This window comes from Nicotiana sylvestris, chromosome 5 (genome assembly GCF_000393655.2).
Source record: "Nicotiana sylvestris chromosome 5, ASM39365v2, whole genome shotgun sequence".
In the NCBI taxonomy this organism is placed as follows: Eukaryota; Viridiplantae; Streptophyta; class Magnoliopsida; order Solanales; family Solanaceae; genus Nicotiana; species Nicotiana sylvestris.
Genome location: NC_091061.1, coordinates 153,918,567 through 153,941,719, shown reverse-complemented (window position 1 = coordinate 153,941,719; position 23,153 = coordinate 153,918,567). Strand labels below are relative to the sequence as shown.

At 38.0% G+C, this 23,153-nt stretch overlaps 1 protein-coding gene across 4 annotated transcripts; it reads left to right on the top strand.

The window, feature by feature from the left end:
* Positions 1-18,611: 18,611 nt before the first annotated feature.
* LOC104220243 (pentatricopeptide repeat-containing protein At3g24000, mitochondrial) lies at positions 18,612-22,939 on the top strand. Of its 4 annotated transcripts, none has more exons than XM_009771072.2 (2): positions 18,612-21,940; positions 22,283-22,939. In XM_009771072.2, the coding sequence occupies exon 1, from the start codon at positions 18,645-18,647 to the stop codon at positions 20,619-20,621; it is 1,977 nt and encodes a 658-aa protein (XP_009769374.1). In that variant the 5' UTR covers positions 18,612-18,644; the 3' UTR covers positions 20,622-21,940; positions 22,283-22,939. The 4 variants fall into 4 exon arrangements, with proteins under 4 accessions (XP_009769374.1, XP_009769375.1, XP_009769377.1 ...); XM_009771073.2 differs by having other exon boundaries at positions 18,612-21,071; positions 21,690-22,938; XM_009771075.2 differs by having other exon boundaries at positions 18,612-21,071; positions 21,685-22,938.
* Positions 22,940-23,153: the final 214 nt, after the last annotated feature.

Sequence of the window (23,153 nt, the reverse complement as noted above, 5' to 3'; positions counted from 1 at the left end):
AGATCCAGACTTATTTGACTCAAATACCAAATTGACACACCTCTTTCCTAGAAAAACGAAATTTGGTTGTTTCGGAAAAGCATGATGTCACCTTGACTATTTCAAAACTTTTGTTCTTTTGGACTGTACCTATTTTTTGAAAAAGTAAGTTGGGCCCGATGGGGGTTGCCTACGTATCTCACACCCTGCGAGAATCAAACTGACGTAGTTCGGGCGGAAAACATAAACCAAATTTTGGAAACCATATTTCTCATGACAAACTATTTTTCCTTTTCCGTTTAAAAATAAAACAAAGACTCTCCTTTTTTTTTCCTTTTCTTTGGCTTTTTAATAAAACAAATTAATAAGACACATTTTGTTTATTTTCTTAAAATTCCGGCAGAGTTTCAACCGTTTTTTGGGTATTGGTTTTCCGAAAATAATTAATTCCCTAACCGTTACTTCCTCTCTTTTTTTTTCTTCTTCTTTTTCACAACATTCCCGATATTCAAAAGCCGGTCAGCATGCAAGTCTGAAACAAGTAAATGCATAAAACAAACAGGATGTAGCAGGATGGTCTTCCATTTTAGGTTGCTAGTCCTAGACGGACCCAACCCCTGTGTTGAGTCCCCTAAGTTAAATGCAACGTGATGCAAATAAGCGTTCCTACTAGGGATCCGGCATGAAGTCATGTTATGCTAAGCTGTAAAACCTAGGTGTTTGTTCTAGACCTGGCTTACCCGAGCAGACAACTCGAGCCGAGGATGGGAGCTGTGTACCGGTAACCAAAAGGCCATCCGGTTTTGCAACTCCTCCGAATCCTCGTTCTATTTGGGTATATGACACTAACAGAAAGAAGTCACGGCCAGCGTGCACTCCTCGAGAGAGAGAAGAGAGGGGTTTTGGCACAGTTTATATATACAGTTCAAATAATATCAAAGCGGTAAAAGCATCATTTTGCACATTGAAGTTAAAAAATATAATAAAATCAGATAATAAATAAAGCCAAATAATAACAACTATTCTAAGCTCGAATTCTTAACCCTGAACCAGTGGTTCTGGGTAAAAATAATCCCCAGCAGAGTCGCCAGAGCTGTCACACCTCCTTTTTCCGCACCCGCGAGGATACAAGGGAGTTTTTTTTCCAATTAAAGGACAATCGAAACGGGATTGGTTTATTTATTTTAGAGTCGCCACTTGGGAGATTTAGGGTGTCCCAAGTCCCCAATTTTAATCCTGAATCGAGGAAAAGAATGACTCCATATTACAGTCTGCGTACCAGAAATCCGGATAAGGAATTCTATTAACCCGGGAGAAGGTGTTAGGCATTCCCGAGTTCCGTGGTTCTAGCACGGTCGCTCAACTGTTATATTCGGCTTGATTATCTGATTTTATACAAATATGAACTTATGTGCAAAATTTAACTTTTAACCGCTTTTATCATTTACTGTTAGTTTTATCAAGAATTGCAACATCGTGGAAAACACACCTCGAACCACGTTACAATCAATGTACCCGGGGTTAGAGCTATGTTTCAACTCTATTGAGATTGGGATTTGGGTCACATAAATGTGCACCCGAGTTTAGGAAGATAACATTATTAAATACGCGCCTAAAGCAACTAGCGTATTGTTATTTTGGGAAAGGCCGTGAAATTTGCTAAACGGCCTGTCCCGAATTCTAAGTATTTTAATATATACATTTAGAGGGCCCCGCAGCTTGTGCATTTTTGTTTGTCGAGGCTCGTCTCATTCATTATTAAAAGAATTTGCAACGTCATGGAAATGCATCTCAGACCATGTCACAATCAATGTACCCGTGATTAGAGACACATTTTGATTTCGTTGAGATTTGGATTTGGGTCACATAAATGTGCACCCGAGTTTAAGGAGACAACATTATTAAATACGCGCCTAAAGCGACTAGCGTATTATTATTTTGGGTAGGGCCGTGAAATTTGCTAAATGACCCGTCCCGGAATCTAAGTATTTAATACATATATTTTGTGCGGGCTCCGCAATCTGTACATTTTTTATGTGGCGAAGCTCGTCTCGTTTTCTTTATTATTTAAGGTCAAACTTAAGACAACTACGTTTTTTTACCAATGAAGTCATCCGAGGTTAAACAAAAGCAACAATCCTAATAGGTAAAATATCCATGGTAAAAATGAAAAAAAAAAAAGCAATTCAACAAAGACGACACACAAACAGTTCATAGGAAATCCATATCATTTTTCCATTCCGTTTAAACAAATATCACAAGTTTGGAAATGTGTATGCACCTTTTCGAAGCATGAACAACAACCGAACTGGACCGACAACTATCGGAAACCTCTCTAACGACGGAATATCGGAACCTCGATGTCAAGCTCAACATACCGGACCTCGACTCAACTTTTGGACCTTGGACTGGAACTCGACTTCAACACAAGGTCGAGCAGCTCACCTCCATGAATTCCGGTTCAGCTGGTGGGCGTGAGGATGGGGGAAACAGCCGCAAGGCTGCTTGGCGTGAAGCTGACGGACTGTTTGGTCGACGACTGTGGGGTCGACGGGCAGTGTTTAATGGCTAGAGGCGTCGCTGGACATGGGGACGACGAACAACAGTGGTCGTCGGGGCAGTGGTCGAGGACTGAGCTGGTGGTTTGGACAGTAGGGTTGAGGGGGCAGTGACGACGTGAGGGAGTAGTGGTGCGACTGGTTTTTGGGTTACGAAGGGGAGGTGACGGAGAGGTTCCGGAGGGGTGACGATGGTTTAGGGTTTAACTGGCTTGGAGGAGAAGAACGAAACGCAGCAGCAGCATCAACAGCTGCTGCTCGACAGGGGGTCCGGGGGTTCAGGCGTTGGGGGGGAGCTGGTCGGAGGTGGCGTTTGGACGGTGTCGATGGAGGTGGTGTTTGGGTGTTACTGGGGGGGTTGCGAGGGGGGTTTTGGGCGGTAGGGTTTTGTTAGGGTCTCTTTCTTCTTCTCTTTAGGAAGAAGATGAATAGTGCCCCCTTTCCAAAATTTTCCAAAAGTTCCCCCCTCCCCCTTTGCCTTGGCCTTGTCCGTGTATTTTGTACCCAATGCCAAGCAAATGGACCCCATGTGTGTAGGGGTCCAAGATTTGTGTCCCCCATGCGCGGTGGGGTTCCCCGTGTACGGTGTTCCGTCCTTGTTCCCCATGTGGGGTGGACTCGGATTATTATGGGCTAGGTCCGAAAATTAGGCCTAAAAGCGGGTAGTTTAAACCTAAATATTATTCTTTTGCCCGGACCCAAGAATAAGAACACGACGTTGTTCGACTAATCTTATGTAAGCGAAGTAGCTACCAAAATAAGACTAATATTTAAACAAAACTATATCTTTTTTTAATATTTTTCAAGATTAAAATAGCTACAAAATATTAATAAAACTATTTTTTGTAATTTTCGTTTTTTATATAAAGATAAAATATAAAGTAATATTTTTGTATTTTTTCAAAAATTACAATGACTACAAAACATTAATAGAACTATATTTTTTGGTAATTTTCGAAATTATATAAAGTACAAAAATAAAGTGCAATTTTTGTATTTTTTTCAAGTTTATGAGAAATACATAAACTAAAATTTATATATATATATATTTTTGTAATTTTTTCCTTTTGCGACGAAATAAAGTAAAAATAGTCAAAATAGCTATATTAGACCTAAATTACGTATTTATGCTGAATAATGTGAAAATTCTCGGGGAGGGTCAAAAATCACGTGTCTACAACAGGCCCTTACGAAAAGATCGGTAAGCACGAAGCGGTCGACTTCCTGTGTGAACACATAATCTATCGATTCAAAATACCGAAGGAAATTGCTTGTGGCAACGGACCATAGTTTATAGGCTCTAAAGTCACAAAATTTCTCTATGATTTGAAAATCAATAGGATTACATCCTCACCGTATCATCTGAATACTAATGGACATGCGGAATCAACCAATAAGGTGATTATCCAAAATCTCAAAAAGAGGTTAGAAGCTGCTAAAGGCAAGTGTCCCGAAGAGTTACCAAGCATGCTATGGGCGTATCGAACGAGGGAAAAATCAAGCACGGGAGAGACACCTTTCTCTCTCATTTACAGTGTTGAAGCTCTGATCCCGGTGGAAGTAGGGGAACCAACCTTATAGTTTTCCCGAGTAAGAAGAAGCAAATAGTGAGGCATTTTTGGTGAAGCTGGATATGCTCGATGAACGCAGGGACTGGGCACACACGAGAATGGTGGATCAAAAGCAAAAGATGGAAAGATACTATAATCAGAGGGCCAATCTCCATTACTTCAAAGTAGGAGACTTGGTTTTGAGAAAGGTGACTCAGACACTCGAAAAATCAATGTTAGGAAGTTGCGTCCAACATGAGAAGGCCCCTACCGGGTTTCAGCTATCACCGGCAAAGGATCATACGAGCTAGAAGATCAAGATGAAGTCAAATTGCCCAGCAATTAAAATGTGACCCACCTTAAAAGGTATTACTACTAATGGATCCTATCTATACTGAAAGTATATGCTGCACTCTTGTCCCAATCAGATTTTTCTGGCAAGGTTTTTAACGAGGCAGCAACGGAAATCATATTATGAGAAGGCATCATCGGTAAGGTTAAGAACTTTAAATGACAAGGCATTGAAATCATAAACCACTATGGGCTGGTTAAATAATCTTCGGCTCGATGTCAAGTTCCTAATGGGAAACAATACTTACCATCGAACCAAAGACTATTTAACCGTTCACGAGTTGTTTCCACCGACGAAGCAAGACTTCAAGTGTTCCAATTTGCATACTTCGCATTCGAACACTAGGAGGAATAGTATTAGATACGGTAACATGAATGCCACAAAAATTGGGGACTGAGAGAACTGGGAACAAATGTCTCATTAAGACCAGGGACTGCATGACCAATCATATAGAAACAAGTTGTACAAGTTAGCCACATGTATTATCAGTTTTTTTTGTTGCAAACGAATGCTTTTGTACTTTTAAAGGTTGAAGGAATAAAATATAGTCCTTTTATTTTTATCTTGCTTCTTGTCCAAACGATGAGTTGATTTTATAATTTGAAAGTTAATAAAAAACTTCAAATGCTTGTGCCGGAATGAACAGGAGACGTCCTCTTCAAGAGTACCGTAACATAAGAAGGCTCTCTCTTATGAAACCCTTATAGAAAAGGGTTGATTCTGGAAGAATTTATGCTCGGAATCAGAAGCCATCAGATGAAAATGTACCCGAAGCTTTAACTAATTTAATGAAAACAAAATGTATCTTGCACAACAGTTAAACAAAATCCTTATTTATTTATCAAAAGTGCCAAACTCGATGAAAAGTTTGGCATAATTAAAAAAGTACAAGAAAAACAACTAAAGGGAAAAATCTAAACTTTATCGCTACCGGAGCGGGGGGGAAGGAGGCATCTATGCCCCCCTCCTCCAGTGGAAAAAGGCAGGTCAGCCGCTGGTTCGGGGCCTGGGCCTTCATCATCATTGTCTTTAATTTCATTCTCGGTTCTTGAATACTCAAAACCGGTGCTCGAACAGTCAGTTGTGGCAAGCTGAGTAGGGAAATATTCTCGAGCAGTTAGCTCCAGTGCTCGGACCTTGGCGATGCAATCATCAATATCAACGATGCTCGTTTTGTCTTCATCTAAGTTTTTTTCCTCATATGGTACATAAAGTACATCTTTCCAAATACGAGGGAATCCCCTTGGTGTTGGAGCTTTGACTTAAGCCTGTAAACCTTGGTCTGAAGGCCATCCCTCTCGGATCTCGTGGCACCGAGGCTAGAATCAAGATCACGGATTGTAGATATGTGAAGTCGATTTTTCTCCATAATCTTCTTGAATCCCTTCTCTATTCTCGCCCTCTCCTCTTCGGCAGCATTAGCCTCCTCGGTTTTGGAGCTCAAGATTTCCTCCAAGTTATTCACTTGTTCAAGATAGGCTGACTCGCGCTTGGCAGCATCAAGCACAACATCTTGAAGCTCATCCCACTTAACCTTAGCATCTTGGAGTTGTCTATGTAATTGACTGGCTTCTTGGATCTGGGCCATCAGTTGTTTCTCACTTTGCTACAACCGAGCCTCAAGCTCGCCCGCCTCTACAGCTTTTGCCTCTAGCACTGAGAGACGCGCATCAAGTTAATTCTTTTGGCCAACAGTTGATCCCGTTCGAAGGAAAGCCCTTATTTATCAAGAATCAGTCTCCAAAAGGTCCTTAGAAGCAAGGAATTTGGCTTGTAAAACGTATATTGAGGTTAGAAAACTCGTTACAATAGATAAGTAGAAAACAAGCAATAAGAGAGCAAGTACGTATCGCTGTTGCATTATGCATTACATTATTCAACACACACTCCCCCGAAAGGGGGTGTATTTTATTCTTATCCTTCTCTGAAGATAGTGGCTTCAAATAGTTGATTAGCTCCACCGGCCTAGACAGCAGATGGAACCCCTTCGAAACCGAAATGGTGGAATTCCTCTTCCCTCGGGGATCTGGAGAATGGGGTGAATAATTATGCCCCAAATTCCCGTGGTTGGAGGTTGGGGATGAGAATCACCCTCCTCTCATGTATTTATTGCTAGTGGATAAGATACAGTTGGTACTGGTGGTGAAGATGCAGCTGGTGTAGGGGGGTGAAGTCGTTGGCATCGAAAGTTAAGAAGCAACTGCAACTGGAGAAACGCTGATTATTGGTTGCTCGATGACCGAAAGCAGAAGATGCTAGGGGTCGATCTCCTAGGACAATAAATAGCAACATGGGCTGGAAATCGAAAGTCGGCATCCTTTACTATCTCCATTTCACCCCAAAGTGATCAGACCTCACCCTTGGTTGGGATTTGAAGCTCTCTGGGTTGAACATCCGGATGAGCTGATGAAAATCATTTTCTCCTTGAAAAGGAAGCTTCTTCATTACTAGCTTCCCCTTCATCTTCAATGACCACTGTGACCATGGCAGGCTCGGTCGTGGCCTATTTTTATTTTCTTATTTTTATCCCAGCCGAGGAAGAACGCCACCTTTTTGGTTGCTTGTTCTCTGGCTGGGGACTCCGAGAGGAAGCACTATCATCGGGAGCATATCCGAGGGCGCTGCTTCGAGCAAGCACACTTTGTAGCACCCTCACGGCCTCCGTAGGGTCAACCAAAATATCCACCTCGGGTCAGGTGCCCTGCCAGAGTCCTGAATCAAACAACAAACGGCATTAGCGAAGGTTACTTGTGTTCATACAAACACGAAAGAAAGAAGGGCTCGGTTTACCATGGTTCTTGGCCGTCCACCCATACTTGGGGGCCATTTCCTTTCAACGGCAGGTTTTCAATGTTGTAATATACAAAATTTTCTGAACCCACTGGTCCGGGCCTTGAACCTGTGGTGGTGTCCATCGGGTAGCTGTAATAACGGAAACAAAGAGATCAACAATGACAGAAAATGGTCTTTTACAAAGGAAAGAGATGAATAAACTACAAACTTACGAGAATGATTCCACAATTTAGAAAACTATGGAGTTGTGGCTAGGATGATATCCCTAGTAGCGATGATGACAAGCCACTCCATCCTTCCACGATCACTGTCATCATCCACACTGATGAGAAAGGTGTGATGGTCATGTTTGCTAAAATTTATTACTCCCCCACAGAAGATTTTGGGGGAGTAGAAATTCATCATGTGTGCTAGGTTAGGGTTTTCCCAATCTCTCTACACAACCGGCATAGGCAAGCCACCATTCTCCATATTGATGGGCCTACTTGTTTCAAGAAAATCTGGTACCAGTGGTAGAACTCCAAAATCACGGGGTCGAGCCCTTCGATCAAGGAAAACGGACCCAAGGTAAAGTGGTACGTATAGACATACGTAAAACCTTCCTTGGTGAAGGTAACCCGCTCTATCAAATCCGAAGCAAGGATGTTAAGGTCTGGGTAGTTGCAGTCCTCCTTCATAGTTCTTTGTTTTTTTTTTCTTCGGATTGGATCTACACAATTTTTTTAATATTTTCTTCGGGTTGCTAACTCAACGGTAAAGTACTCAGCTTTTAACTGCGGCTAGTCTCTTTTACACATATGGATAAAGTGAGGGATTTGTCCATACTCTCGGTAAAGTTTGGAAGACCACGACTAATCTTGAAAGGGAATGAATGGTAAAAATAGCATGTCGTATCAACGGAAAGTTCTGAGAATATTTCATTGTTCCTAGATGGGTATAAAACTGTGTTAAAATTCTTGTGTTTGGGTATAATGGTGCTTACCGTGGGAGGAACAACGTCAATGTTAACTTCTTTGTCTTTGTTTCTCTTCGGGCCTCCACCGAAGAGAAGATCAGAGTTTCTAAAGATTTAGGTAAAAGAAGTCATGGTAATGGAAGAGCAGTAAAATTTTAGAGAAATTTAGAAAAGATGAAAGCTTTTCTAAGCAGGAGAAGCTTGAGTGCAAAGAAGATGATAAACTTATGAAAATTTTGAAAGTGAAAGAGATAAAATGATAAGTATAAGTGAAGATATAGAGGGCAAAAACCGTAGTCATGGTTACCTCAAGAACCGGCAAAAATATTTCTGAATCGTGGGGCAATATGTGTTCAGAATATTAAATGCGAGAAGACGTGCGTCCTTCCAAGCGTCAGAGACTGTTCAAACGATTTTCCGCCAAGAAAGGGATCTTCACCAACTTCCTGGTGACACAAAGATATGCCACCTGAAAGCAGGGGGACTTATTTGTAGAGGGTAAAATTGTTCTATAATAAATGATCAAATGATAGTATGCCACGTAGAACTGAAGACAGGTAAAAGGAAAATCACGTGACAACCAGCATCGAGAACAACAGTTGTGGGTGGTATCGGATAAACCCCGAAAGGAGCCTGGTCAAAGGGAGCGTTTCGAATGTTTGCCATCAGATTGCATTCAATGAAGAATATTCTTTAACATTAAATAGACAGCCATTGCAGAGAATATTTGCATTCATGGACTGTCGTTACATATTCATCAATGGCCCCTTTATTGTCATTTAAGATGAGCTTGACCCTAGGATCTTGTTTTCCTAGGTATAGCTATAAATAGTGGGCTCAGTAACCATTGTAACATATGAAATTCTTAGCATAACTTATGTTGTATTCTGCTTTCACTCTCAATTGAACAACTTTATTTGCTCTTTTATATTGCTCTCATTTATGTCCCTGGAGACGTTGTTCTCGGAGCCAGGCTTGTTATTTTCTTCAATCTTAATCGCTAAGTCTTACTTCTAATCTTGTTTATTCATCATTTTTGGATAAAATCAGTTCACTTGTCTATAAACCGTGTAACAAATTTAACTGTACTATTTTACGGTAAATAATAAGGTATGTGGCTGTCCATTATTTAATTACCTATTTATTTATGTTTAGCAGCTTCAAAGTTTTGCTTCTAAAATTAAGCAAGAATTGTCTGTTATTTGTTCTTAGCTTTAGTTAGAATAATACATTAGAAAATCATCATAAAAAGTACAAAAAAGCAAAGATCACCAATTAAAAATATTCCTTTGCTACTTAAAAAAGATAATAGTTGAAGTTATTACTTTCATAAAGCTTATTATTAGATTATTATTTAATTTACACACATAGATATTGTAAAGATATGTGATAAGAGGTTAATTAATATACTCCCTTCCCTCCGTTAACTTTTAATTATCCGCAATGGACTTGACACGCCCCTTCAGAAATCTATATAAATATATAAAGTAGGGATTTGACAAGATGATGTGGCACCTCTTATATTGTAAGAATCCTATTGTAACGACCCGGTCAGTCGTTTTGAGAGTTATTGCCCCATTTCTCCCATCTATGCTTATTTATGTGTTGTTCAGCTGTGTTGAGTTATCGAGTTGGTAGGTTTGGGTTCGGAGTATTTTTGGAGTGAAATGAACATTTAGTCTCTTAGTTAGAAAGCTAAGTTAGAAAAGTCAATCGGAAGTTGACTTATGAGTAAACGAATTCGGATTTGGATTTTTATGATTCGATTAGCTTCGTTGGGTGATTTTAGACTTAGGAGTGTGTCCGGAATATAATTTGGAGGTCCGTGGTAGAATTAGGCTTGAATTGGCGGAAGTTGGAAGTTTAGAAATTCTTAGGCTTGAATTCGAGGTTGATTTGGTGTTTTGGTGTTGTTTTGGGTGTTCTGGAGGTTCGATTAAGTTCGGGTAGTGATATATGACTTGTTAGAATTACTGGTTGAGGTCCCGAGGGCCTCAGGTGAGTTTCGGATAGGTTCGGGTTGTGTTGCGCTCGTTTTTCTTATGTTTCGACGTCGTTTCTTCAAGCATAAATGATATCATATTGAAAAACATAAGGTCCGATTTCTTTTTTGATTGAAGCATTAGATCTGTATCGTAATTACGGACCCGTAGCAAAAGGAATCATCGAATTTGGACATCGTATAAGGATTTTATGGTCATTTTACTAGGAATTATATTGCCAGAGTTTTCAGATTAATTATGAAATTGCCACTGACAGGATATTTAAAAATCTGCACTAATTGCAAATATTAAAACCTACATATCTTATTCATTATAAGGTCAAATTGAGTGATTCAAAATCCTAACTTGACTAGAATTTCACAAGGAATCCATTGGAGGCATAAAATACGAGTTTCAGGATCATTTGGCATGAGAAACGAGGCAGAATAGCTGGTAAAAAAATATATAAAACTAGGGTTTGTTCATTCAGTCATATTTTTAGTTGGGGAGCTCGGATTTGGGCGATTTTGGAGGCGATTTTCACCATAGGGATAGGGGTAAGTGCTCTTTACTCGGTTTTGATTATATTTCATGAATCCATCTTCGTTTTTGGGATTTGATTGATGATTTCAAAGTGAAATTGAGGGAGTTAGGGTTTGGGTTTTGGAGAGTTTTAAGTGAGGATTTGAGGGACCAAACGAAGTCCGGTTTTGACAAATTTTATATGGTTAGACTCGGGAGAGGACGAGGATTATTATTCTGCCATTTTTGACTGATTCTGATATGGGGTCCCGAGGATCGGGTGTTGGCCGATTTCGGATTTTTGGCCTATTTTATAGTTTTTATTGTGGAATTAGATTCTTTAGCACATGTTAATGGTATTAATCTGATTATTGTTAGATTTTGAGCTTTTGGAGAATGAATCCAGAGACGGGGGCATCCCGAAGTAGGATTTTACGTTGTTGAGGTAAGTAACAGTTTTAACTCTGGCTTTGAGGGTATAAATCCGGAGAATTTGATATTGTATGACTGTTTGGAGGTGATACCCACGCTAGGTGATGGGCGTGTGGGTGTATACCTAGAGGGATGGAGACTTGGTCCGTCCCGTGAGGCCTCATGGCCATCATCTGTGTTTACGTAGTTACTTGTTGTTGAACTTGTGTACCTTCATGTTAGAGATCATGCTTAGGCTTTATTCATGCTCACATTATTTGTACTCAGTCATAGAAATTATTATATATGTTAACCTCGGCCTCTATTATTTTCTAATATGTTGTGATACTTGATGTGGGCTGTGTTCCCTTATTTGTTGATGATGGTGAGACTAGTGAGGTACATGATTGAGTGAGGTCGAGGGTCTGGTTGTGAGGAAATTAATACCATAGCGCATAAGTTGTCCGCGTAGCGTGTGAGTTGACTGTACGGGTCCAGGTATTTATACCATAGCACGTGAGTTGTCCGCGTAGCACGTGAGTTGACCGTGTGGATCCAGGTATTGATATAGTAGCACATGAGTTGTCTGTGCTTAGCGCTTGGGCTTTGGGAGCCCTTCCGGAGTCTGTACACACCCCGAGTGAGCGTAGAGTGTATTGAGTGTTGAGTGTTGAGTGCGAGTGCTGAGTGATGGAGTGACATTGCTGTAAAGTTACATTTACTTTTGTTGTTGCTGCATTTATCTGTTAAATTTCTTTGTGGTATTTACTGAGTTATAGAATTTACCTGTTTATTCATGTTTTTTTTTTAAAATTGTGAAAATAAATAAATTGGACTGTTTTACTTAGCTCGTCACTACTCTCAGTTCCTTAGTTATTTATGTTACTACTGAGGTAGTTGTACTCATATTACACCATGCATTTTATGTGCAGATCCAAGTGAGTTAGAGCGCGGCGATCGTTGAGTTCAGGCCGGCTATCTGTGGAGATTGCAAGGTAGCTGCTAATGTCTGCAGGACCTTGTTACTTCTCTTGTCATTTCTTCTTTTGGATAGTTAGACAGTTTATATATCTTAGTTTATAGTTTTAGACGCTCATGACTTAGTGACACCCTGATGTTTGGGGCTCGTTTCCATATTTTTCTATATTATATTTAAGGTTGATTTAGTTTATGAAAATTTAACTGTTGAAATATTTTATTAATTTCTTCTAATCGGTTTAGTAGTAATATTTTGGGAATAGGCTTGCCTTGTAACACGATAGGCGCCATCACGACTATGCTTAGATTTTGGGTCGTGACACCTATTTATCTTTTTTCTCCTTTTTTTGACTCTTTCTTTTCAATTTAACCATTTATCTTAATTTAAAAAATTTATTTTCATAACTCACACCTCTTCGTTCATTGTGACTTTTCAAGTTCATAACCCCCAATTATTTAATTTGCTATAAATTGCATCTTGAGTTGTGACTTTTAGAATTTGTAACCCCTATTTGTTTATTGTGTTATAAATTGCATCTTTTCATCCTTTTTTTACTTAGTCAGCATCAACTCTACATCACACATCACTTTTATTTTTGTTGATGAAGAAATAAGTTCTCCTTCTCTGTTACTAATTTTTGGGTATTTCTTACTCTCCTCTCTGATTTTTATTTTCTTCTGCTTGAGTTTTCTTTACTGAGTTCTTTGTGCGTATGAAAACTATTCAAGTACTAAATAGAAATTTACAGTAGAGAATAGCGGAATCAAAAATTATGCGTGTGGAAAAAAAAACGGGTCCTACAAGGCCAATATGCCAGCAACAGATTAATTGCCTCAGCATCAACCTCTAACGCTGTATCAATGTGGCTGACTTTATATTTCAAGTCTTTTATTTTGTTAACGGAGAGGTAATTTTCACTTTGTGATTATTTGGTTTGTAGTTATTTTGAATTTTTCACTTCTTTAATTTTTAACATTTTGCTTATGAGTTGTGATATTTTTTTATTTTCATCTTTTTTTCTTTTGTGCCAATGGATGCACTCAAAGATAGATCTGAGACTAACAAATATGCGATTTATTCTTATTACTCCTTCCTCTGTATTTCTTTCCTCTCTTTTTTTTTCCAACTAAAATTTTGATCTTTATGTTTATTAGCATGTTAGTTTTACTTTTTAGATAGTCATATTGTCAATGTCATTGCCTAATTGGGAAACAAATATTTATAACTAAGTGTAGAATCTAATGTTAATGCCTTTGTTTTACATGTATAAAAAGTTTTTCTTTTATATTTTTCTTCTTTAAATATACAAATTTATACTTGTATATTGTCTTTGCTTTTCCTTTTTTCCTTTAAATTGTTACATTAAGGTATTTTTTGGTGGAAAGTACTAATTATATGCCAATGATATGGATAATCATTAATAAATTATCTCACAAAATGTACGAGTATCTATGTGTGTTGTTGTGTCATATGAATGATTAGAAAGTTAAATACTTTCTTACCTAATGATTTTGTCGATTTACAAGATCGGTTCTTCTGTTTAAAGATACAATTAGATATTCATATTGTCAATGTAATTGCCTAATTGGGAAACAAATATTTATAACTAAGTGTAGAATCTAATGTTAATGCCTTTATTTTACATGTATAAAAAGTTTTTCTTTTATATTTTTCTTCTTTAAAAATACAAATTTATACTTGTATATTGTCTCTGCTTTTTCCTTTTTTCCTTTAAATTGTTACATTAAGGTATTTTTTTGTGAAAAGAACTAATTATATGCCAATGATATAGATAATCATTAATGAATTGCCTCACAAATTGTACGAGTACCAGTAAATATATAAACAAACACAATAATATGCTTATGTGTATTGTTGTGTCATATGAATGATTAGAAAGTTAAATACTTTCTTACCTATGATTTTGTCGATTTACAAGATCGATTCTTTCGTCTAAAGGCACAATTAGATATTTATATTGTCAATGTCATTACCTAATTGGGAAACAAACATTTATAACTAAGTGTAGAATCTAATGTTAATGCCTTTATTTACATGCATAAAAAGTTTTTCTTTTATATTTTTCTTCTTTAAATATATAAATTTATACTTCTATATTTTCTCTGTTTTTTCCTTTTTTTCCTTTAAATTGTTACATTAAGGTATTTTTTGGTAGAAAGTACTAATTATATGCCAATTATATGGATAATCATTAATGAATTGCCTCACAAAATGTACGAGTACCGGTAAATACATAAACAAATGCAATAATGTGATTATATGTGTTGTTGTGTCATATGAATGATTAGAAAGTTAAATACTTTCTTACCTATGATTCTGTCGATTTACAAGATCGGTTTTTCCATCTAAAGGCACAATTATCTTACCATTGGTTTAATGTGTGATGATCCAAAAGGTCATCACTTGATTTTTGAGTCAATTTTGTGTTCTGAGACCCTAAAAGTCTCCTTTTATCTCACCTCAATTTGTGTGCACGGTCTGAGCGTATATCCGGAATGCTTTTATGTGAAAATTTGATGAAAATGCTAATTTGGTCTTTAAAATTGAATTTAAGTTGACTTTGGTCAATATTTTGGGTAAACGGACTCAGACCTATAATTTGACGGTCCCGGAGGGTCCATAGAAAAATATGGGACTTGGGCGTATGCCCGAAATCGAATTCCGAGGTCCCTCCGAGAAATGAATTTTTGAAGAAAATTGGTTAACTGAAATTTTAAGAGTTTTTGGAAATTCAAATGTATTTGAAATTGATGGTATCAGGCCCGTATTTTAGTTCTGGAGGCCGTACAGGTCTTATATGGTATTTAGGTCGAGCCTGTAAAATTTTGTAAGAAACGGACTTGATATAACGTGAATCGGACCCTCGGTTGTTACAATTTAAACTTAAGAGTTCTTGAGATTCTTCTTTGATTTTGATGCTAAATTCGTCGTTAAAGGTGTTAATTTGGCGATTTCATCGCACGAGTAAGTCCATATGATGTTTTTGAGTTAGTATGCATGTTTGGTTTGGAGCCCCGAGGGCTCAGTGAGTTTCGAATAGGTTTCGGAAGGTTTTTACACTTAAGAAACGTTGCAAAATTTCTGCTTCAGGTGCACAGATCTTTTGTGCATCGCGATCGCATAGTAACACTCGCGATCGCGAAAGAGAAATTAGGACAAGGGTGGATTTGTTCTTCGCGAACGCAAAGCCACTGTCGCAAACGCGGAGCACTGGGGGGTTGCTCATCGCGAACGCGACTTGTGTGATGCGAACGCGTAGTATAAAATGGAGGTTGGCTGGGGACTTGTCTTTTCTTCTACGCGAACGCGTAATGCTGTCCGCGAACGCGAAGGTCAGGGAGGCTTACCCTTCACGAACGCGTAGAGGAAATCGTGATCGCGTAAGTCCACTTCTGGCAGCTCTTCGCGATAGTGTTCTTGCGAACGCGATGAACACTTTCGCCCAGCACTTAAAACAGTAGCTAAGTCGGGATTTAGCCCATATTTTCATATTTTCAAAACTAGAGAGCATTGAGGCAATTTTCAAGGAACAAGTTCTTCCCCAAAGCATTGGTATATGATTCTAAACCTTATTCTTTCGATTTCCCATTGCATTTCATCAATTTTCATCGAAATATCTAGGGTTTTTATGGTAGAAATTGGGAATTTGGGTAAAGTTAGGGCTTTTTGAATAATTGGAATTTAGACCTCGTTTTGGGGTCGTATTTCGAAACTAATTGCATATTTTGGGCTCGTGGGTAAATGGGTAATCGAGTTTTGACCAAGCGGGCTCGGGGTCGATTTTTGACTTTTTGGGGAAAATGATAGAAAACCTATAATTAAGCATTGAGTATGAGTTCTTTAGCATTTATTGATGTTGTTAAATTAATTTGGACTAGATACAAATAATTTGGAGGCGAATTCTAAAGGAAAAGCAGTGTTTGAGGTTTGAGTTGGCCGTAGAAGTTCGAGGTAAGTGTTTGGCCTAACCTTAGCTTGAGGGAATAGGTATTGTGCTTTATTTTCTATGTGCTAGTTTAGTGTACGGCGTATAGGTGTGGTGACGAGTACCTATACATTGCTGTCAAGCATACCCGTGAGTCTTAAATTGTGATCGTTGTAGTTCTTAATAATACGAATGCCTAAATTGTTGATCATCCATGTTGAGCAAGATTTATGATTATTTTCTCGATATTTGGTTATTGTTGAGCATTGGCTCTGTTGAAGTTCAATTGTGAAGTTGATTATTGGTACAAGTTTGGTTATAGCTGATTCCCTTGCCGGGACGTATTTAATTCTTATTGTTGATTCCCTTGCCGGGATGTATTTATACTTATTATTGATTCCCTTGCCGGGATATTGTTGTTGCTATTGTTTGGGTGAGGAAAGAGTGATAAAGCACGAAGGGTGATGTCGTGCACATTCATATTTATGCATTTGGTGAGAAAAGAGTGATAAAGCACAAAGGGTGATGTCGTGTACATTTTTATTGATATTGATGCATATGGTGAGGAAGAGAGATAAAGCGCGAAGGGTGATGCCGTGCACATTTTCATTACTTGATTGCATTGGTGAGGATTGAGAGTAAAAGCACGAAGGGTGATGACGTGCACATATTGCCTGTTTGTTATGACTTCTTGTTGTTTTCGGTTCAAATATCTTAACTGCCTTATTCCACCATTACTGTGATTCTCTGTGTTGGTATTTCCTCATAGCATGTTACCCCTCCCCCGTTACTTTTGAATTACTTTTATTACTGTTGTTCTGTTAGATACTGTTTAGCTGCAGGTTATTGGTTTGTTGTGTCCTAGCCTTGTCACTACTTCACCGAGGTTAGGCTCGACACTTACCAGCACATGGGGTTGGTTGTGCTGATACTACACTCTGCACTTTTTTGTGTAGATCCCGGTACTGGAGTACATACCTTAGCTTGGGGTTGCTGCCTTCAGTCCATCAGGAGACCCGAGGTAGTCCTGCAGGCGTTCGTAGGCCTTGGAGTCCCCTCCCTATCTAGTTTTCATCTGTTCTTTACTATTTCAGAGACAGACATGTACTTTCTTTTTCAGACTTCATTTGTAGTTTTCTTAGATAGTCCGTGAGATTGTGACACCAGTTCTGGGTGGTTTATGTTGTAGATTCGTATTGGTATTAGCTAAATTGTTACATTTCATCCTTCAGCTTTATTAATTTCCGTTGTTTATAAATGTTAATTTACAATTGTTAATGGATTAAAAATGAAAAGGGTAAAATAATTGGTTTGCCTAGCTTTCACTAGTAGGCGTCATCACGACTTCCGAGGGTGGGAAGTTCGGATCGTGACATAATGGTTATTTGATATTTGGTAGCTTTTACTTTGATAATTTTTCGCAAAAGAAAAAGGTGAATATTTCTATCATGCAAGAGAAATAAATAAATGAATATAGGAATAGTATATGTGAGAGAATAAGACAGTGTTAGAAAATGATTTATTTTTTTATTGCAATTTTAAAAAACTTAAAAAGATGTTACTATGTGTTAATGAAATAGGATAAGGATGTACGGAAAATCGCTATAATCAGTGGATGGTTAAAAATATATATGATGCACCATAAGGTAGTGTAACATCTCTCTTAAAAGAAATAATTTCTGTTTCTTTTTTCTTCCTCTTTCAAGGCACCTCTAGCATTAATACGAAAAGAAAAAAATTTCTTTCAATGGAAACAACTATGTATTTTGTGAATCATTTAATCCAGTGGTATTGTATTTCATTTCTATTAGTTAAATTGAATAGTTTCAAATCATCTTATATTTGATTATAATTAAAAAAATCAGAATCAATTACAATTAATTAAAGAGTGCATCAATTAGTAATATTTTTTTGAAAAGAAAAAAGGAATAGTGCAATAGTTACTACTCACTAACACCTATATGAGCATATAAGTCATTCGTCCTTGACATGATAAATGTCATTTTTCTATTTAAGAGTTTAATGAAATTAATATTAGTTGTTTCTCTTTTATAGTCTAAAGAAAGCTTAGTGGTGAATGGGTTTCTACTGATATATTTTCAAGTCTAAATGTTTCGCTTTATCAGACAATAATTATCTCTTTAGGATAACAACATTATCTTTGAAATTGATGATATGGAATGTTTTGGAGCTAATTAGAAAAAAATATATTTATAAAGAAATATATACACATGAAAAGTTAATCTACTCTATCCCGGGTAAATTTACAATAAGATCGTATTGTAATTGAATTTTTTTTTATAATCGTGCGAAGCGCGAACAAATTGACTAGTGATAAATAAAGTATCTGCTTTACCATAATACCCAGAATAATAATAGCATTTTAAGAGGTCGTGAGAAATAATTTGGGGAATAAGTAGTTAATGATAATAGTAAGACAAAAAAAAACATTTGGTTTTAATCATGATTTGCTAAAATTAAAAATTACTAAAAATGAAAATATATTTTTAGTATATTGGACAAGGAAAATTAATTTATAAATAAGTTGATTGTATAACACTAGATTACAGCATGTCATCTTACCATTTGTAATTGGGAAGCACTGCAGGTGACAGAGATGATGACAAAGGCGATACACATGAAACAGTACGTGACAAATCCATCAATTTTCAATTCAATCATCCCCATAGCTCGGCAATTTTTTTCTACGTCAAGTGCAGTATCAGCCTTAGAATCAGAAACTGGACCGGTACAAAAACGTTTTGGTTCATTTATTGGTGTTATACAAGACAAAGATCTTCTAAAAAAGGCTCCAAATGGGGAACTTTTAGTACTGTATCTTATTGACAATGGCGCAATGGACCCGGATGCCAGTTTATATAACCAGCTACTGAAAAAATGTACGGAATGGAAGCGGCTTAAAGAAGGCAAAGTGGTTCATGAACACTTCCTGAGGTCGAGGTTTAGACATTATGTTGTTCCGAATAACACGTTGATTAATATGTATGCGAAGTGTGAAAGCATGGATGATGCTCGCAAGGTGTTTGATGAAATGCCTGAGAGAGATATGGTTTCTTGGACTGCGTTAATTACTGGGTATTCGCAGAATGAGGGTGCTGAGGAGGCCTTGGTTTTGTTTTGTGAGATGGTGAAGTTTGGGTTTATGCCGAATCAGTTTACTTTTGGCAGTGTTCTCAAGGCTTCCGGGGCATTGGACAATGGTGGAACTGGCAGGCAACTACACGGGGCGTGTGTGAAGTTTGGATACGAGGAGAATGTGTATGTTGGGAGTGCTCTTGTGGATATGTATGCAAGGTGTGGACTAATGGACGAAGCGAAAATTGTGTTTGACAAGTTAAGTTGCAAGAATGAGGTTTCTTGGAATGCTTTGATTGCTGGGCATGCTAGGAAAAGTGAGGGAGAAATTGCTGTGAAGCTTTTCTCTGTGATGACAAGAGGCGGTTTTCAGCCGACCCACTTTACATTTTCAAGTGTTTATGCAGCCTGTGCAAGCATTGGAGCTCTAGAGCCCGGGAAATGGGTGCATGTGCATATGATCAAGTCAGGGTTGGAACTTATTGCTTTTATTGGGAATACTCTGCTTGATATGTATGCTAAGTCTGGTAGCATTGATGATGCCCGAAAGGTTTTTGATAGGTTGGTGCAAAAGGATGTAGTCTCTTGGAACTCAATGCTTACGGCCTATGCTCAGCATGGACTCGGAAAAGAAACTGTAGAATGTTTTGAGGAAATGCGTAGGATAGGACCTGAACCTAATGAAGTGACTTTTCTTTGCGCTCTTACAGCTTGTAGTCATGCTGGTCTTCTAGACAAAGGAATGCATTATTTTGAGTTGATGAAGAAATTTAAGATAGAGCCTAATATTTCACATTATGTGACCATTGTAGATCTACTTGGTCGATCAGGTCAACTTGACCGTGCTGAAAAATTCATAAATGAAATGCCAATTCAACCAAATGCAGCTGTTTGGAAAGCTTTGCTTGGAGCTTGTAGGATGCATAAAAACTTGGAATTGGGTGTTTATGCAGCTGAATGTGTGTTTGAACTTGATCCCTATGATTCAGGGCCACATATTTTGCTGTCTAACATCTATGCTTCTGCTGGTAGGAGAAGTGATGCTGCAAAAGTTAGAAAAATGATGAACGAGGGTGGAGTCAAGAAAGAACCTGCTTGTAGTTGGGTGGAGATTGAGAATGCTGTTCATATGTTTGTAGCAAATGATGTTGCCCATCCGCAGAGAGAGGAGATCCGTAACATGTGGGAGAAGATAACTGATAAAATCAAGGAAATTGGCTATGTCCCCGACACTAGCCACGTGCTTTGGTTTACGGATCAGCAGGAGAGGGAAGAGAGATTGCAATACCATAGTGAACGACTTGCTTTAGCATTTGCTCTTCTCAATTCTCCACCTGGATCCCCTATCCGTATAAAGAAGAACATCAGAGTTTGTGGTGATTGCCATACTGCATTTAAGTTTGCTTCAAAAGTGGTGAATAGGGAAATCATCTTGAGAGACACAAATCGGTTCCATCATTTTCATAATGGTTCTTGTTCTTGTGGAGACTACTGGTAGTGCAAAAATAATCTCCACATATATGCAATGGTTAACTATCAAAGGCTCGTTTAAATTAGCTGTGGTAATGTGAAATCATTCTGGACTTGACTATCATGTAGGACAAGGTTGGGATGGGATGATGCATGTTTTCTTACCAAAATTGCTTGTTGGCATATACACAAGCATCCTTTATATATGCAGTCATCCATCAAATGTACTAGAAGATTCTTTTTTGCCTTATAAGGCTGGTTCTGACTACTTTATTGCTTTCTAGCACATGGTTAGAAGCAGGTTACTCTCATAGTCTCTGCCTCTCTGAATAGCGCAGGAGTAACAACATAATGGCCAGAGGTTCTGGAAAATACTGGTGCCAATTGCCGATGATTTTTGCGCTTGTTGCGAGATGATTTTGCCACTTTTTGAGAGAAACTCAAGACTATCTTGCAGATTCTCTAGGGAAGCATCTAGGTATGAGCTGAAGGGACCTTTACCCGGAAAGACAGCTTGATATTTTATCTACATTTCATTTTCTTAAACTGCAAATATTCACAGTAGTGACTATGTACCTAGTTCCTACCAGGTGAAGGAAAATTTGTATTCTGTCCCTAAAGTTTAAGTACCTTGAGCTCTACCTGCTGTGTTTTGAGAGTGTGTTACATTTTCTACCCCACTTTTTCTCTTCGTGTTCAGGCATACAGTTACACATGTCAGACATTTATATGAAACTCAGGGTCTACTCAATCATGCATTAAGGTCTTGTGATATACAATCTTTTTGGTAATATCACATACGATGCTTCATGTGCAGATTTCTTAACAACATGGGTCGAACTCTCTCACAGAATTTCCCATAAAGGAGTTATTTCAGTTCTTAAAAAGCCTGTTAACACTACATTTGCTCGGAATCCACTCAGAAAGTGGAAAGGCCACTTTGTTTTCATCTGTCTTGTGTATATCTGGTTTTTGTGCTGTGTTGGTTCCTCATCAATGACGTCAATTGTGTTACTTGGTGCTGCATACTGACGTTTATGATTTTTAACTGTCAAAATAAACAGAAATGAGTTAACGCTGCTCTCTTGAAGTTCAGGAACAATACAGTTACAGGAGAACTTGATAATGGGGTAGCAGTGCAGCAATGCAACTCTGAAATGCTGAAAACCTTCTCAAAATTCTTCTGGGATGTGTAGGTAGCCAAAGCCTTGAGAATGGCCCAAGAGCATGGTTCGTGAAGGAACTATGGTGGAGGCCAATATATTCTGGAAATATTGTATAGCACATGGTGAAGCAGACCAAAGTTGAGAATCTTGATGTTGAATGTGAGACTGGAGTATGATGAAGGTAAGACAACCATCTTGGACCCTGAATTGCAAATTAGGTCAACGATTCCTGGGTTAATTTAGCCCTTGTTACTAGGCTGAATGTCACAGAGAGCTTAAGATTCTAACGTCAGCAAGTAGAAAACACCAGCAGGTTCTTGATATTTTGTGTCTAACCATTTCCAATTACTTTCCCTCAAAGGAAAACGAAAACATTGAGATCTATTCTGTGAAAACTCTTTGATCTTTCCTTTTCAGCGCACCTCTCCTAATTCCTTTACGTTACAATTAGTTTACTCTGCTCTGTAATTTCCAGAATAATTTTGTTAGTCATTGTGATAGTATTTGTATCAAATGAAAACAGGACAGCTTGAAATAAAAGAAACTATAGCTACAGGGCTAGGCTAATGCGAGTATGATATGATCATCCCAATTATGCTTTCCTGGATTATATCATATGCATTTCGATTTTTGAATGGGGTTTTGCTGATCGAGATGCAGAGAAGATGGAAGGATGTGGCAAAGAGGAGAAGATCCTTCACCAGATCGTGTCAAAGAAGCTTATCGCTTATCTATGTTTGGATTGTGACAGAACAAACCCAAGTGCTTGTAGTGACAAAGTTGTTGTTCATGATTTCATGACATAACCCTTTATGTTCCATGCAGCCCAAGAAAGCAAGAAATGTTGTAGAGTAACTCACTCAACGAACGCGCTTTCCCTTCCAGCCAGAAGTTGATGAAACTAAGCATGCTCGTGTAAATTTTCCATTCAAGTACATTTACTGTTACTAGAATTTGACGTGGTAACAAGCACAGAAGGGTAACAAGGAGGTTATTTAGGGTATCATCAGAGATTTTATCATTGTAAGTAGCTATTCCGAGGTTCTTTTGGTTTTTAGATGATTAATATAATTTAAGTCATGTATAAAGGTTTGAATTATTACCCAAACATTTCTCAGTGAGGTAATTATTTTAATGATTATTGAGTAATTGCTTGTCTAAATAGAATCCGCATTGTTCTGCTCGGAGTGACATTGATAATATAGTGGAGTAGTTATTGCCTTATTTGTTTCCTTTAAGTCCCAGATTGTGGGTTTCTATCTGTTGTTGCTAATGTGTGAGCAAAGTTCTTAATTTGCAAATGAACAGCGGCTAGTGATATAGCAAAGAATGTACGGTCTGTTTTTCATTTTTTTTCCTTTCAGTTTGCTGTTTTTCAACTTGACTGGCACTTT

Bases quoted from the DNA above. Each gene is read 5' to 3' on its own strand.
- LOC104220243 (XM_009771072.2), top strand. From the start codon at position 18,645: ATGATGACAAAGGCGATACACATGAAACAGTACGTGACAAATCCATCA.